At 49.5% G+C, this 18,112-nt stretch overlaps 1 protein-coding gene across 7 annotated transcripts in view; it reads right to left on the reverse strand.

The window, feature by feature from the left end:
* Positions 1-18,112, reverse strand: part of AOPEP (aminopeptidase O (putative)) — a 347,525-nt gene that overhangs the window by 136,281 nt on the left and 193,132 nt on the right. For 6 of the 7 annotated variants that reach the window (XR_004819509.1, XR_003523595.2, XM_027614769.2 and 3 more), the window contains 2 exons: positions 11,999-12,188; positions 7,864-7,970 (listed from right to left, as the gene is read on the reverse strand). The exons of the other annotated variant lie outside the window; for it this stretch is intronic. Coding sequence is in view for 4 of the 6 variants with exons in the window: in XM_027614769.2 (XP_027470570.1) it covers positions 7,864-7,970; positions 11,999-12,188 (297 nt within the window). In the remaining 2 variants the exon portion in view is untranslated. The remainder of the gene's footprint in view (positions 1-7,863; positions 7,971-11,998; positions 12,189-18,112) is intronic. 7 annotated transcript variants of the gene reach the window in all.

Here is an 18,112-nt window from a genome sequence, read left to right on the forward strand (position 1 = left end):
ACTTCAACCAGTTTTGAATAGCGCCAAATGAGCAACTTAGAGCCTCAGGCCAATCAGGAAGAGCATCCCAAACTCTTCTAAACCCAGGTGTGGGTTCCTGAAATGGCCACCCAATTCCATCTGGCTTCTAGATAGACTCTGTCTCTCTGGTCATGTGTGATCTCACAGGCTGGGTAATCTTCCCAGAACTCCCATTTTCATTACGTCATTCCTGGAACTGAAAACAGCTCCCCAGTGCCTGGATGGTCACGTGCAAACTCTTGAATCTGACCTCTAAGGAGCTCCATTACTTAGCCTCTCCTTCCCTGGCCCCCTTCGGTCTCACAGGTTCCTGATGTCTGTCCTCCCCAGGAAGCTCATTCTCACTTAATGCCCATTTCCACAATTAATCTTCTGTTTATGCCTGCCAGGCTTTGCTCCTTGAATTCCCTTCCTTCCAGCCCTTTTCCAGTCTCAATGCCAACCCTTCTTAACCATCCCAGCTCAAACCTCACACCTTCCCAGCAGCCCTTTCTAGCTAAGCCTACCAGTAGTAACCTCTCAGGATGCAGCCTAGGGTTTTTCTATCTACTGTGTTGAGACCAGTATTTCAACTCTATGTAAATAAGATAGAAAGAACCTCAGGGACAGAGATGTGTCATCTATGACATTCGTTTCTTCAACATTTATCAAGTACCCATTCAGTGCCCAATCCTATGGTATACAGAGGTAAAAAAAAAAAAAGACACAGTCGCTGGGTTCAAAAGGCTTATGACCCAGAAGAAAGATGCATTAGGTTAGACCATGTGAAACTGCTGTTAAAAATAGTCAAATATTGGCAATATAACGTGGCTCATTCTAAATATAATTATCAAATAACATAGTAAGATCAGGGATGGAGATACAACCGGAGCATTTAGGGGGTACAAAGGAGGGTCATGCACTTATCTTGTCAGGGGAGAGCCTGAGACTTCTGGAACACAGTGATATCTGTGCTGAATCGTGACGATTTGGAGTCTTGTGACAAAGGGAGGCTATTCTAATAGAGACAACATGAAGACAAGGCAAGGAGGTAAGAAAGAACAGCTAGATTGTAGATGTTATGGGCTGCATTCTATTTCTCCAAAATTTTTATGTTGAAGCCCTAACCCTCAGTACCTCAGAAGGTGACTCGATTTAGAGACAGGGCCTTTAAAGGGCTAGGTCAGTTAAAATGAGGCATTTGGTTGGTTCCCTTTACCAGACGAGGCGATTCGGGTGTACAAAGAGACACCAGGAGTGCAAACACGCAGAGGAGGGACTGTGCGAGGACTCAGCGAGAAGGGGTTACCTGCAAGCCAAGGAGAGATGCTGCAGAAGAAGCCAAACCTGTTGACACCTCGATCTTGGACTTTCACCCTCCAGGAGTGGAGGAAGTACATTTGCACATACTGGTCTGTGGTAGTCTGTTATGGCAGCCCCAGCAAACTGATGCCGTAGGGTTGGGTATGAACCAAGTGAGGCGGCTGGAGGGTGAAACAAAGGATGGAAAGAGAAGAGACTGTTCCAACAGGCAGGACAGCTGGTGTGTGGCACTGTGCCTGCTATGTTAAGGACCCTGAGCTTTTTCCCAGAGGTGAAGGGAAGCTTTGGGAGTTTTAAGCAAGGAGGTGGCAGAATCAGAAGGTGTTTCAAGGACAGCTCCCCAGCGGCGACGAGGAAGGTGGATTTGATGAGAGAGAAAGATCAAGTCGGAGGCTGTTGGATTGGTACCAGCGAGTTATTAATGGGACTCAAATCCAGGGAGACAGCAGTACCAGGAATGGAGAAGGACCCAGCTGAGAATACTTATGAGGAAAGTTCACAGTGCCGGCTGAAACCCTCCCAGGGCAAGGAGTGGAGAGGAGGAGGAATTGGAAGACCCCCACTTTTGGCCTGGGATGAGCATGGGAATGTGAGCCACCATGGAGGAGCTCACTGCCATAGGAGGCGAGCAGATGGGGCCCAGGGAGTGGGGTTACCAGTGTGAGAGGCCTGTAGGGCCACCAGGAAGACAGGATGTCAAATGGGTAGCTAAGCAGTCACATCTATCTTTGAAGGAGAGTGGAGCCAGCCTGTAGATGTGGGAGCCTCCAGCAAAGAGGGGAGGTATGGCCAACAACGCCCACGCCCCTCTCACAATCCATGGGGCCCTTTTATCACCTGTGTGCACATCAACTCCCAGCATGCTCTCTCTGACTCTTGGTCAGATGTGGCTCTCGGGTGGCCCGAGCCTGTTTTGCCTGCAAACACAAGAGTCGGAAGTACCTGGGAACAGACATCTGTCGAAGCAATGGGTACAGGTGCAGGGGTGTGTCCACAGTCTGGGCCGTACCCCTGTGGGGACAACTCTGACACTGACCCACACCACCTTCCAGGGCCATCCTATGGGACTTGACTTGATATCATAGCACCCTGCCTTGGCCTTCTCCCCTTCTCCTTGCTTCTACTTCCTGTCCTGGGCATACTTCCTAATAAATCTCTTCCACATGAATCTTGTCTCAGGGTCTGCTTTTGGAGAATCCTACCCGTGACAGGGGGTGTAGACGGGACCACTCCAGGAGGATGTGCCAAAGAGCAGAGCCCCCAAAGCAACACCAGCTCTGAAGAGGCAGGCGAAGAGAAGAGCCTGAAGAAGATGGAGGAGGGACAGCAAAGGGGCACCGGAGAGCCAGAAAAAAGAGAGCCAGAGGGGCTCCCAGGAAAGGCAGGTGACAGAGATTCCCAGAACGGAAGACTTGTCAATAGTACCAAACAAAGCAGAGGAGTTCCAATAATATAAAGACTGGAATATGTTTACAGAATCTGATGATCAGAAGGGCAAAATGACCTCAGGAAAAAAATAGTTTCCCTAGATTCATGACCCTGGCCCACAGTCCCAAGTGATGGGAACTTCATTCTCCCTTCATAAATGGATCCTCCCTTCCCTTCTTCCTCATGGGAAGAAAAGCTCACTTAGATATACGTAAGTTCTAGATTTACGTCAATGCACACGCATTTTCACTGCCACCTCTGGAACTAGAAATGTGTCTTTAGTTGTACTGAGACTGACAGGTTGGCTCTTGGGTCTCTGAGAGATCAGAGAGATGTGGATGTTGATGCGTTGATAGAAGTGAAGGAAGAACATGGCTGATGGTGCCGGTTTTCCCTGAGGGACAGGAGGCAAGAGAAGGAAGGGAGAGTGGGGAAGGGGGGAAGGTCTGGACTAGATACTGAAGGCCACGGGAAGGGAGCTGCCTAGGGGAGAGGGAAAGGATTTGTTCCCAGCCTGTGGGGCCGCTGGAACCCGAAGCGGGCACGCTGGGAGTCTCAGGCCCCAGCATGGAGGAGCAGCGGAGGCTGAGCCTCTGGGTGGAGGTGGGTGTGTGGCAGAGACAAGGGACTCTCAAAGGAGGGGCACTTTTCCATGAGGCAGGTTTGGGTGGCTGCGAGTGGATGAGTTCCCACATGTGGGTGGGAAAAGACCGCTGTGTTCTTCAAGGATCAGAAATAAAAATTTTGAGAAAAACTTCAGAGGTGAAAGCTTTATGCATACTAGAGGTGCACACGTAGACTCATTTCAAAAGTTCAATTTTTTAAAGATTTTATTTATTTATTTGAGAGAGCAGGGGGGTGGAAGGAGTATGGGGGGGCAGGGAGAGGGAGAAGCAGGTTCCCCACCGAGCAGGGAGCCTGACTTGGGGCTCGATCCCCAGACCCTGGGATCATGACCTGAGCTGAAGGCAGACACCTAACCATCTGAGCCACCCCTAAAAGGCTTATTGTTTTAAATGGAACACACAGTGTTAGACATCGTGCAGACTCATTGAGCCCGTGGCATGCACATCTCCTTGTGGCTATGGAGAGTTGCATACTTGGGACTTCTCCCTATTAGTATGGGCTGTCTTTGTGACCAGGGAATGAGGCACTTATGAGGAAGGTAGGAGAAGATATCTGCGTTTCTCTGGAATTCTACCGTCTGTGGAGGCAGCAGCTAGGAGAAAGAGCCACATCAGATTCTGCGCCTGTCAGCGCCTCCTCAACATGATATATTTTCACGTTTTTCTCAGCACGAGCTTGACTTTAACAATGAATCCAGAAAAGAGGGGAAGTGATAATAAATCACAAACAATAAAAACCAACAGAGATTTCTTCTGACCCCGCCATGGTAGTTCTTCCATCCCGTAGGCCTGTCAGAGGAAAGCTAACTAACACTGAGTAAAGCACTTTAGAGAGAGAACGCAGGAATCCAGCAGCGCCCTGGGGACCAGAGGCACCGGAGCCTTGCAGAAGGCCCTTCGAATCTTCCTTGGCAAGAGTCAGGACTGCTGCAAGGTCAAGGGTGGGGTGGGGGTGGAAACAACAGGAGAGCGGAGTGGTGGCAGCCAGGCAGAGTAGGACAGCAGTAAGATCAGCTTCGTCTGGTGCACAGTTGTGCCCAGAGTCGGTGGGCAGGTGAGGGAGAGTCTGAGGAGAGCCACTGGGGTCTGGTCTATGGGAAAAGCATCTTTAATAATTAACATGAGAAAAGGCGTGGAGTCAGTAATGTGACCCCTAATCTTCTGAGCAAATTGCCATGCCTCAAGAGCCTGCAGCCGCATTACAAGCTTCCTAGCCAAGGAAGACTGAGAAGGAAAACACAGGAACCGTTGTAACCAAATGAATCTCACAACCAAGTCAATCCAGGACACATCTGATGAGAGCCATGTTCAACACTGAATATATGGAAGACACGACTGAAAAACAGTTCTTGTAAATGACTAAAATTAGCAAGCCAGAGCCAAACACAATTTTAGTTTTTCTCTTCTCACTTTGTTAATACTCCAATACCTATAATCAACACAATGTTGAGTTTTCTTTTTTCCCCGATAGCCACCAAAATAATCAGACACATTCACCCATGTGTAAGAAGACAAAGATACTTGGTCCAAGGATACTTTTTTTTTTAACCCTGACCTTCATATTCTTCCACAGTTCAAGATACCTGCAGTGGTTTTTTCGTTTGGTTTAGTCTGGTTTGGTTTTAATGCAACTAAATGCCATATGGAGTTCCTTGAAGGCAGAGAGAAAGTGTATAGGGAAAAGAAGGTCGTTTCCATCCCTGGATTCCAATCTCTGTTCTGCTCTGTATCAGCTGTATGCTGCTGGACCCCTTAATCCCTCTTTCTGAGCTATGAGTCATCTAAGTGAAGATGCTGAATAGCCAGCAGGAGGGGTGGGGACTGGCAGCAGAGCACCAGGAAATCCAGGAGAGTGTGACACAGAAGCCAAGAGAAGAAAGTGTTTTTAGAAGGAGGGAGTGGTCAACCACGGTGAAAGCGGCTGCAAAGATGAGCGAGAGAAGTTTCCATTTCATCTGTCACCACCAAGGAACGTGGAACATATCAAGACACAAACCAAAACTTCTAAATTGTTCTTGGTCCATCATTTCAAGGCCATGGGCTATCTTGAAAGGGAGGGGCAAAAAAAGAGCATCTTTGATTACTGTCTTGTTTTAAGCGACTTCTTTCCCAAAGTCTTATTTAAATCCGAGAATAAATTTTTATAACTCTGATTTTTTTTTCTTTCACTTTCAGCAATTTCTAGGCTCTCTGTGCCCATCTGAGGGAGAATTCTAAAGGATGGGAGTAAACTAAACCTTCACTATATAATTCGGGGCAGGTTCAGAAACATTTCCTTTTCATTGTAAGCGCATCTGATAACAGATTCCATACTGATGTGCAACAAATCTTTCGAATGCAGTCATTTCATGGTTAGCCTAAATTTAGGCAAACACAATTTCTGAATACTAAGAAAAAGAAAAACAAATTTCCAGCACAAGGGTCTAAAAATAGTGTATTTCTTCTCCCAGCTCTACACACACAGGAAAAGCTCTTGGTCATCAGAGGCTGGGTTGATCACAGCTCCACCGAGTCCAGAGGGAAGGCTCTCCTTACATGCGTACTGACTTCCCTGTGTGAGGCTGGCCTGCTTATGAACTGGGAGCACATTTCATCAACTAATGTTCATTATGACGCCCCACACCCTCGCCACACTGACTTCCCAAGCTCCTCCGCTGGCCCCCCACCTTCCTCCAACCTCTTCCCTCACTTTCCTCTCTCCCTGGTGATTTCAGTGTGCTCAGACTTGTAAGTATTTATAGACTGAATGTTCCAATCTTTCCAGTGACCTGCTGACTTGTAGACCCCACTAAGTTCTCGATATCAAGTATCTGTTTGGCATCCCAAACTTAACATAAACAAGACTGGGATTTTTTACTTTTCCTTCCAATGTCTTGGCTGTCTCACCAAATGGCCTCACCATCTACCCAGCAGCTCAAGTCAAAAGCCTGGAATTATTCTGGACACTCACATCTCCCTCTTCTCCACACTCGATGACCAAAGATCCACCAGCCCCACCACCAGGACATGTCTCAGATGGGTCTGCCACAGCCGCCACCAGGACCTCTTGCATATGGACGACTGCAAGGTTCTAACCCTCCCCTTCCCATCCCTCAGCAGCCTGCAGTCCATCCCCCAGAGGCCCGAGCAGCCCTGAAAACACAAGACAGATCAGGAGCCTTCCCTGCTACAAGCCCTGGGGCGCCTTCAGTTGCACTTCGGCCTAAGGCTCACTGGCCAGACTCCTGCCTGCCTCCCTCTGCCCAGCTGGCCACACCGCCCTCCCTTCTGTTCCTCAAGTACCAGCCTGCCAAGCCCTTTCCTGCTTCAGGGCCTTTGTAGTCCTCAGAGACACCTTCCGTTCGCGCCACTGCTCACCATCTGGAACTCTGTGAAGGCAACAGGGTCCCGCTACGTGGAAGCTCCGCAAGAGCGGGGACCCTGTCCACTCCGTCGTGGGTACAGCCATCCCACTGGCTGAGGGCAGAGGGGTGCAGAGAGCGGGGCTGGGTGGGGAATGCGGGGCTCCTGGCTCTGGCTCTCCTACACAACCCATGAGTTAGCGGATGGAGAGGTTTTGTATGCAAAAGCGAGGAACTTCTTCGTGGGAAGAGTGCCACACCCCAGGCGGCCATGCTGCACAAAAGCACCAACCAGCCTCCCTGGGGGGTGGGTTATTTAAAAACAAATAACCAAACCGGGTCAGACTGGCTTCTGCCCAAAGGTTGACTGGCCCTGTCGTCAAACTGGGGGGCCACTGCTGGATGGCTGTCTTCCCACCTGCCTGACGGCGGATTCCACACCCTTGGCTGTAGCGGAGAGGGGGCAGCATTAAAGCTTCTGTGGTCATAGCAATCGCAGTATTCCTGGGGCCTAGGCTTGGGCTTGCCGATAAACAACTATTTAGAGAAATGAAGAAAACAAGCAAAGCAGAGAGGGGCAAAAACGGAAAAATGGCAAGAAGTAAATCTACAAGTAAGCGCTGCAAGACACACGTGGACACCACCCTGCAGGAGCCCGGAGTAGAATCTCCCCCAGGCAATGGCGTGGCCTCCTGCTGGGAGGACCCCAAACAAAAGGCCCCGCTGACACCAACATCTGTTCTTACTAAACACTTAGGAAGCAATATTTTCCTGAAGGTTTGTTGTTTTTTTAATTTTGGCTTTAAAGGGTTACGGTCTATCAAGCTACCAAACCCCCACCTTGTCCAAGTTCTCAGCCACCACACAAAGTGACTATTAGAACTTCAAAGAATTTGGTCCTGGAAATGGCCTTGTGTTCGTTTTTTCCTGAACAGAGACACCAGGAAAACGTCAGAAGGCAAATCTAAGCCCACGCCCTGAAAGACTTCAAACATAACAATCACATCCCTGGGAGGATGAGTGACCTAACCCAGTTTGATTTAAAAAGGAAACACAGCAGATTTAATAGTCGGCCAGGAGGCGTCTTGAAGGAAAGGAGGGGGAGGCAGAGGGTGAAGAGGGAAAGAGATCTCAGGGCGCTTTACCTCAACACCTGCATCTCCTCCGGGGAGTTCCGCACCTCGTCCTGGAGGCGACACCAGCGCAGACAAGCCTTCAGCTCCTGCTGCTCCTGGGCCTCGTGGGGGGCCAGCTGCTTGGGCCACAGACACACAAACACATGTGCACAAAACAGTTACTGTTGTCCTCACACGGGGTCACAGTGGCCCGATGGGGCAGCTTGCTCAGTTTCAGGGTGACTGCACAGATGGCCTCCCCACGGTGCCTGGCACCCCATCAGAAAAGCCAGAGGGCCAAAGGGGTCTGGTAGGTCCTCACACGAAGACCTAGCTGCTCACTCTCCTGCTGGTGATGGAGCTGGGCCTGGCTGTCTGGAACCCACCCCTCACACACCCCGGGGCCCAGAAAGAGCAGGCTTCCCTAGAGGGCTGTTTCCACTCGGATTCCATCCAGCCCTTTCCTGCTTTGTCTTTCGGCACCGGGTGGGGAAGATTCCCTCCATTTACCTCCTACTTTTCCCAGCCCTCAGTTTGGTTAAGGGCTGTTTACAGTGGAGCCTGCTAATGCAGCCCAGATGATTCTGTTTGCATATAAGCAGGAAGAGTGTACTGCCTGGATTCACTCTGGGGGAGGGGGACGCCATCACACCCTGCCCTGCTGGTGAGAATGGGCTACTGCCACTGGGCTCAGGAGGCCCCACGACTCAAGTCTCTGTAAGGGAGGGCAGCAGAACATCGGCCTGGGAGGGAAATGTCAGTATCAACAGGCACTTCTGGACATGAAAGATCCTTAAGAGTGGATTCAACAGGTATTTACTGAGTCTCCGCCAGACCCTGGGTACACTATGGACACAGCCTATAAGAACACTAGCCATCAGAGTGCAGTGATGGTAGAGGTTAAGGAAGAACCTAGATGCCCTCTGGCCATCCAGGCAAGTCAGAAGGCTTCCCTGAGGAGGTGGTGGGGCCTGCACTGGTCCCCAGGGAAAGGAGTCAGCCTGGGGAGGAGGAATTTCAGGAAGAGGGAAAGCATGTGTAAGGTTCAAGGGGCCTGGAAAGAGCATGGTGTGTTCATAGAATGGTGAGGGATGTAGTCGGGCGGGGAGCATGCTATTACCTGGGGAGAGACAGAGGCACCAAGTAGCCAGCAAAGGCCAGAGGAGCCACAGGTTCTGTGTGCCCTCTTGCTAAGGACTGAATCATGAGTGGAAAATTCATATGTTGAAGCCCTAACCCCCAATGTGACTGTATTTGGAGATGGGACCTTTAAGGTAGTAATTAAGATTGATGAGGTTATTAGGGTGGGCCCTGGTCCAATAGGCCGGGTGTCCTTAACAAGAAAAGGGAGAGACACCAGGGCTCTCTCTACATGTGCACAGAGGAAAGGCCACGGGAGAACACAGAGAGGAGGTGGCCGCCACCAAGCCAGGGAAGAAAGGTGTCACCGGACTCCAAGCCTGTCAGCACCTTGATCTTGGACTTCCAGCCTTCAGAACTATGAGAAAACAAGTGTTTAAGCCCCCCGGGCTGTGGTATTGTGTTATGGCAGCCTGAGCTAAGACACCTGTGAAGGAGGTTAGACTTTATCCAGATTGATGACAAGTTACATGATGCAATCTTGCAACTAACTGAATTCCCTTCTCCCTGCGGAACGCCACTCCAAGTGGAATGCCCCTCTCTGTCTCCTCGTTCAGTGGTCTCCCACTCCCTCACTTTGCCGTGCTCGCTAACGTTCAGTGCTGCAGAGCACAGTCTGTCTGGGCTGCCAAGTGGCCGATGTGCGTCACCCCCTCTTCCCTGGCAGCATCTGCCGCTGACCAGGAGAGTCCTGTGAGCCGGCCCACACCCTCCTGCCCTGAAAAACCCCCCACTCCTGCTCGGAAGGTCTGCCATCAGGGACCGACAGCAGCTCAGTCTCACCCTTTAAGGAAGGGGCTAGAGGGATCGACATGCTCTGGAAAGGTTTCCGAGCTTTGTGCTGGTATCCAGAATGGCCACTTTGCTTCAGACCAAAGGGCTTTCACCTACTGAAGAGATCCTGCCCCCTTTAGGGTCTAAAGGCCCTAAAGGATAGTGAGGTGGGTTGTCCCCTATGCCAGGTTAAGGGAAAAGCAAGGACAGAGAAACCTCAACTCCTACTTTACCTTTGAGGCCCATGTCAGAAGTCACCTTCTCCAAGAAGACTCTCTGGATCTGCTCAGGCCTGACCTCTCCCACCTCTGAACTCACACAATTTGGTATTTACCCCTCTCTTCTAACTTATTTTCTTCTTCCTTCTACTGTGTGCTTTTCTTATCTTCACAGTTAAACTATGACCTCTTGCAGAGCAGGGCTGGGTCTCACTCATCCTTCTCCCTACAGGTCTAGCACAGGACGGACACACCGAAGGTATGTCAGCTGTGGAATGAGGCCACATCGGCTTCATCCCTCTATTAGTGGAGATGGACATATGCAGGGCAGTAAGAGGCAGGACCTAAGCAATGAGACTCAGGACTGACACTCTGGAAATACGGGCAGGGGCCAAGGCGACGGAGGAGTGCTTTTTGGGGATATGGGAGGTAAAGGACAGAGAGATCATCGTTAGATGCCTGAAATGCACTCACGATTACCAAGAACAGCACAAATCTGTCTCAGACAGAAGCACCCCAGAGAAGGGATGATGACAGAGGCTCATTTATACTGGCCTATTTAACCCCTGCTGAATGCCTACTGTGCATCCGTCAGGTGGAGGAAAATACAAAGAGAAAAAGAGAACTGGCATTTCCTGCATAAGCTCCATGTGTCATTCATAATTATCCCATTCACCGTGCCGGTTTGCACATTCTTATATGTATTTTCAAATGAGGAAACTGAGGGTCAGGGAGGCTATGCAACTTACCTACACTTACAGAGCTGGTCAACAGCAGGGCTGGGATTCCCTGCCTGGTCCAACTCCAAAACCCGCCACCTTGCCCAAATCTGCCACATGGCCTCTCTTCACTGTGTGGCAGGGGACACAGATGTGCACGCTGCTGGCCAAGGTGCAGAGGGGGTGGGAGGGTGAATAGGCTGCAGCTCCTCTTTGAAAGAGACCACAGTCTAGTTGTGAGGATAGGAGGAAGAAGAAAGGAGTGAGGAAAAAGAGGCAAGTACCAAATACTGTGGGAGTTCAAAGCTTCTAGAAGAGTAAGTACTGTGAGTGGAACGATCAGCCTGGGCTCTCCAGAGAAGGTGACCTTGAGCTGGTTAGTGAAAAATAAACAGGATTTCAACAGGCAGAAGGAGCTCGAATAAAAGCATATAGGAATGCACAAACTTGGAAGATTTCAGAAAATGTTAACTAGTCCAGTGTGTAAGGGATGCGGAGGGCAGGGAAAAGAGTGACCGAATATCAGGGGATGAAAAATAAGCAGGAGGCAGTTTAGCTGCCATATCCTCATTAGAACCGGCAGTCAGTGCTTTAAAGTAGAGGTTGTAAGCTGGGAGCGTGCTGCCCATACCTCTGGGTATGTTTAGTTGGCATAGGATTTTTTTAAATTACTAAATTTCATATAAAAATCCAGATTTAGAACTTCCTTTTAAACTACCAGGAGTCCAGGCTCCACTGAGCCCTCCCGCCGACCCCACCATGCTTGGTCTGAGCTGAGGGGAGGTTGGCAGCTTGTCTTAGCCCTCAGCACACCCTAACCTATGACACCAACCACTTTATTCATTACTTGCCAGCAGACATCTGAGATTATGCCTCCTGATGTAAATTTTCATCTTATTAGAAAAAAAAAACCCAACCCAAACCAAACACAAGTCAGTGTCACCACAACCATAACCACAGGGGAATGCTTGAGCATGCCACGGCATGACCTTCTCTTCTAGTCTTTGCCCAAATGTCCACCATCAGAGAGGCCTTCTCATGGTGCCTTCTAAAACTGAGCTTCCCTGCCACTCTCTGGCCTCCCCTGCCTTCACAGTGCTCACCACCTGACATGGTAGGGATGTGTTTGTCTGCTTCACTGTCCTCTCTCCTATCCCCACAGGGAGAACCCCCCCGGGGCTCAGGGCCTCTCCCCTCTCCCCAGCATCCAGCACAGTCCTAGCATGCAAGAAGCCCTCTCCGGATCTGTGGAATGAACAGATGAATAGAATCTGACTGCGGGTCGGGAAATGCTTAGGGTCACTGTAAACCTACCTGCTGCGCTTCAGCCCAGAACACGTCTTCCAAGTGAGTGGCAAACCCTTCACTCAGCCACTCCTCCGTCCAGTCCCGGGCCCCGATGGCTAGGCCAAACCAGGCGTGAGCGATTTCATGGCAGAGCCGGGTCCCACAGAGATGGCTCGCTCCTGTCAAGACGCTCTGAGAGAGGAAGATGATGTGTGGGCTGTGGATAATGGGGGAGAAAACACACGGGAGTCTTGTTAGAGCCTGCCCTCGCGGCTGCCCCATGGGGCGGCTTTCTTAGCCTGGCGAGCCTGTTATTATCATGTGCATGCTAGATCATGACCGATAGGCTTGCAGCTTAGATGCTTTCAGAAATAAATAAAGTGGCAGTTTACGTTTCTGGCAGTGGTTCAGGTGGCCGTTTGTGCCAAGCAGTTGTCTCTGTCATCCAACGGCTATTACCTGTAATGAGTAACCTGCACCAAAGTTTTATACCGAAGAAACGACAAGGCAATGGAAGCATTTACTCTGAAATCTGGACTGTAAAAGAAGAGCAGGTGTGAGAATGTGAAGCCCATGCTGTCAAGAGAGTGATCAAAGAAGCCCCTTCAGCCAAAAATCCGAGCAGCTTACACACAAATTGAGAAGTCATGCAGAAGGACAGGAAAAGCCAAAAAGAATGGGACCAAAATTTTCCATTGCAGTCTGGGGCTGGCTACAGAGTGAACACACTAACAGGTGTCGTGGATGGGCGAGGTTTCCCAGAGACTCAGAGAAAGGCCGAGTCTCCGTTAAGACAAAGCTTTTCAAAGGTCTCATCTCCTCCCTGTAGATGCTTATACACTCACATGACATAACAAAATTGGGCAGGGGGCGGGGGAGGGGGTGGGGTGGAGGTAACCACCCAGGTGTGCAAACGGCCCCAGGGCTGGCACCAGCTGGGGAGATTTATCTAATCTCATTTTCCATACCTTGTTTTAAAGCCCCAAATACCGTGATTAGAATTGCTTAGAAGAAGTGGGAGAAAGGGAGGCTGAAAACAAGAGGCGGAGAGCAAACCTCCCATGCGTCCCCCTTCCACATCGCTCATTGATCCAGGACTTGTTTAGTTTTATTAAAGGAAGAATTTGCTCTTAAAAAACAAAAACAAAAAACCCCCAAACCCTCTCCTCCATCAACTGAACGCGAACAGTCGTGAAAGCTCCCAGATTAAGAAATCGTCCACACTGGTTCCTTCCTTCAGAAGCCATTTGTTCACTCTCGCGTGGGCTCAGCACAAGCCAGGGCCGCGCGCAGATCTGTCCTCCGCCCCCACGGCCACCAGGAGAGAAAGCCCCACCTGTACTTCCCTTGCACAACATCGCCCATTCAGCCCAGAGAGCTCAACTGAAATCGCGGGAGCCACGTGTGCCAAAATAAGACAGCTTTCATGTGAAATAATAACAGGGCAGGCACGCAAATGAAAAGCGTCTGCCAGGCCCTCGGCAGAGTCCACCAGAAACCCCAGGAATTAAAAGTGCACTTGGGGCATTTAGGACACGGGGGTGCTTGCGGGGGCGGGGGTGGTGTGGGCAGGCACCAACAGTAGCTCAGAGCGCTCAAAACAAAAAAAGGAGGCAGGAAAGAGGGGAGGACAGGAGGAAGGACGGATGGAAGGAAGGAAGAGAGGAAGGCGGGGAGGAAGGAACGGAGAAGCACAGGAGCTAACCTTCTTACTGAGAAAGTAAAGCCCCGTGGAGAAGACAAACTGCGAAACCTGGCATTTTCAAGTCAATGACCCCTGGCTCTGGCATGTGTAGCGCTACAAAGAAAAGCCACAGAAATGTACCAAGTAAATAACATTCCAGACATACTGCTGGCAGCACTTCACCCTTTTGGCTAAAACAAAACAGAAGTAACTGCAGGCCTTGTAAACAGGCTCCAAGACGCGCCTGCGTCGGAAGGGTCTGCGGGCCAGAGACACAGACGGTGTGCACACAGCGACAGGAACGGGACGGCTGACCCGTCCGCTCAACCCAGGGAGGTTACACAAGCTGATGACTGAAATCACAGCCAGACTGGTCACGAAGAAAAAGCCTGCCTTGTCCACGGTGACCGCTTGCTGTTCCGTCCCAGTGTGGAAGCCTAGCCAAGGCCCATTTATGCAAATATCAAAGTCTAGAGAGCCTGAAGGAATGCACGAAAGCAGCTGCGTGGGGGGCAGGGGGTGGCTGTGCGTTTTCCTGCCCTTTAATCTCTTCCCTCCAACGGCCTTTGTTGTCTCCACCAGAACTTCTTCCCCACCTGCCAGGACGCCACCAGGCCAGGCCCCAGTGAATCTTGGCTGGGCTCAGGAGGGACCGGCATTGTTGGAATCCTACACTCCCACTACCCATCCCCAGTCCCTTCTTCCTAGCCGGGAATAAATGTACTTCCTACTGTCCTCTGAGAAAGATCAAAGCTTAAATGTCCTCCTGGGTCGGAAGGAAGGGCGTTTCACTTGATATAAGGGACCCTATTATCAGTGGAAAACATGACCTTCTCCCTGAAAAGCAATTTTCCAGTTGAGAACCAGACCCTAAATCCTTCTCCAGTGGAGTCCGCCCTCTGAGGTTGGGTTTTACCTGTGGGCTACTCTGGGGTCGTATTTCCCTACGAAGGAAATGGCTTCCTTCTTAAAACTAAATGAAAAACATGGAGTCAGGTTTTGATAACCTTTCTTGAGAGTTGTTAAAATTCTGACATAAAAGAACCAATAGAATTTACTTTTAAGGAGAATTTCCTCCTCTCCTTTCGACCCTAAAAGTCAGGATTTCTCCTGTCAAGTAGGATTTTTTACACTGCTGTTTTTCAACAGTGAGTGGGGAAAAGTATAATGCTCTTAAGCTCACTTCAAGGAGTAATATTAAATACTCCTTTACCAACAGATAATCTACTTCCTGCCCACCTTCAAGATAGAATGGATGTTTAGAATTTTCTACTTCTACCTTAACCTTGATTTATAAGTTTCACCCCTGGGTTCCTCACACATTCCCGCGTTCTCAGAGCCTTATTCATGGTCCCAATCAGCCAGCAGGTCATCCGTCTTCACTCTGACAAGGCCCATTGGAAAACAGGTTTTCTTGTTTTCCCCTGAAAGGGCCTGTGTCAGCTGCCTCTACAAATGCCAAATTGTCGATTCATCATTGCAGAGGATGGAAGATAATCACTTCAATGATATCTTCATCCTAAAAACAGTTTTTTGTTTTTTGTTTTTAAATTCACAGAGTTTATCACTTTTCCCAAGTAAGAGATGGATGGGAAAGTAATACTTTCAACTCTCAGAAAGCACCAGTCCCCTGGTCCGTATTCTTCATCATAAATTCCCTTTCGCTATAAGTGGTTGAGGAGAACAGTGGGGCAGAGCAGGGGGGCGGCACAGAGCGACAGCGGGACACGTGTTCTCATTCTCTCCCAGGAGACCACCAGCGGGGCTGCTCCCTCCAGAGGAGGCCACGTCGTGTTGGATGTCTGCTGCCTTTGCCCCTCGAGATTAAAAATATCATTTCTGGCCTGAAAACAGCTTCTCAAGACTGTTCCTAAAAGCTACCTCCCCACCCAGATTAGAAGGCTGTGTCTGTTAATTTAAAACATGCTTCTCGCAGAGGAGGAAGGAGCGCCTTCATTACTCTCAAGAGCCGCTCCAAGCCTTCGGGAGGAATTCAATTTGGAGCGGAAATGGAGAATTTCATCAGATCTTAAGCAGGGGCTGTTCTGTGATTTATTTCAGCTTTGTCCAGGGAGACGTGACCAGCGCGGCCCATCCTGCTGCCCCGGGAGAGGTCCAGCACTTCCCGGTTCCTGCTCCGTGCTCCTGCCTCAGCAGACTGCGGGTGCAACCAGGAGGACAGGAAATGGTTTTTGGTTCAGGACAAGAAGAGCCCCAGGCCACCCCTCCCATGATACTGGAGCTGATCCCAATTCCCCTAGGGGGAGCAGATTCACTTTTTATACAGATCCTTGGGAAGTGCATCCGGGAAACCGACTTACACTCCTCAAGCTTGGACTTCTTAGTGATTCAAAGTTTTTCACAATCTCAACAACACATGGACCCCAATATCCCATTATGGAGAGGAAGGATGAACCAGGAAAAGAGGGAAACAGAAGCTCCCTTCCCTCCAAAGTCAAACTGGATAGCTTTAAGGGTCTTCTAATCACGTGAAAGCAACTTTTGCCTGCGTGATTTAATTACTTGCTAATTTAATTTGGGCAACTAAAAGTAGACTCATAGGAGCCTGGGGCAATTTGCAAGGGAGGACAAATCTTAGCTACCACTCCCTAAGATTCAGAATATGTTTTCTCTTTCATTCTTAAGGTGTGATGTGATACATGCCAAGCACTTCAACGAATGTGTTTACAAATCAAAATGCTCAACTTAAGGCCCCTCTTCTCTGCAATGAATTCCTGTACTCCCCCTCTCCTGCATGCAGTCTAATGTAGGGGATGCATCTGTGGTCCCAAAGGCAAAGAGATGGCCCAGATGACCTGGAGAGCCCCTGCTCCCATCTGGCTCTGAGATTGCTCAGTAGGGACTAGTTACGTTCCTTTTGCCCCATCTGGCATCCCACTGTGGCCACACAGGGTAGTCCTTAGGTAGGAGCTTGAGGTAGAAACCAGTTTCTAAAAACTTGAAGAAAACTTACTACATCTGATCAACACTGGGATCTAGGTTTGAGAGAAAGGGTAACGTTAAGTTTTCCTTTCAAAATTTTGAATAGCAAATAGGCAGTAAAACATCTACTCATTTACCTAAATGAATTTTGGCTGAAACTGCCAACATAACCAGAGGAGAGAGAGAGAATGTCCAGGGCCACACTCCAGAGATTTCTACCAAAAACGTATCTTCCTTCTAAAGACTCCTATTGCTTGAGCGCTTGCTGTGTGCTTGGCACTGTATGTTATATACATCATCTCATTTGACCTACCTCATGACCTCAGGAGATGGATTATATTATTATCTCCATTTTACAGATTATAAAAGTGAGGTAGAGAAAGGTAAAGTGACTAGCTCAAGGTCACATCGCTGGCAAGTAATGGAGTATTTCTACTCATGCAGTCTTGACCCTGAAGCCTTACTCTGATTCACTGGCCCAGGGTCATTGGGTTAGGCCTGTAACTTCTGGGCTCCCATCCCCCTGTGCCAGCTCAAGCCCAGTGGTGCAATGCTGCCCTTGTTGGAACTCCATCTTCAGAGCCCACCCAAGGGAAGCCACCAGCCATGCCCTCTGTTCCCGAAATCTATGTCACAGCCAGACCGGCCCAGGGTTACCAGACCTTTTGATCACAGAGCTTCGGCCTCTTCCTTGTGGGAAGGAGGGTGAGGATGGAAGGGACAGGGGACAAAGCAAGGACAACATCACTACTCCACTGCTGATGTCCCCAAAGGACCTAGATTCCTGAACGTAACACCTTATTCTTCCTAACCCTGTCTTAAGCCAGGAGTCCCTCGTGGACCACCTCAAGGGGATGCTTAGATAGACAAGCAGGTGCAAAGGTGCTCAGGCCAGTCCCTAGGAGCCCAGGAAGAGCAACAGGCCAGACTCTCCCTGACCTCTATCTCCCACCCATTTTTGCTAAAGCCTGACATTTCTTTTTCCTAAAAAGACATTATTTTTTAGAGCAGTGTTAGGTTTACAGCAAAACTAGCAAAGGATACAGAGAGTTCCTATACACCCCCTCTACCCACACATTTCTAATCTCCCCTACTATCAACATGCCCCACCAAAATGGTCCATTTGTTATTGCAATTGATGAACCTACACTGATGCACCATTATCAGTCTATAGTTTACACTGGGGTTCACTGTTGGTGTGGTACCTTCTATTGGTTTGGACAAATGTATGAATGTAACCACCATTACGGTATCACATAGTACATGGAGTAGTTTCACTGCCCTGAACAATCCTCTGATTTTTTTTTTTTTTCCAAGAAGAGATGGTTTAAAGCAGATCACAAACTCAAAGGGTTACAGGAGCCGAGAACATAATAAAATGAGGGATGTGGGAGATGGGGGAAGTGGATAAAAAGATGAGAGAAGTAGACACGGAGATGAGGAAATAGAGAAGGAGAGGGGGAAATAGAGAAGGAGAGGGAAAGAGACAAGGAGAGGGGGAAACAGACAAGGGG

Source organism: Zalophus californianus, chromosome 13 (assembly GCF_009762305.2).
Source record: "Zalophus californianus isolate mZalCal1 chromosome 13, mZalCal1.pri.v2, whole genome shotgun sequence".
NCBI lineage: Eukaryota > Metazoa > Chordata > Mammalia > Carnivora > Otariidae > Zalophus > Zalophus californianus.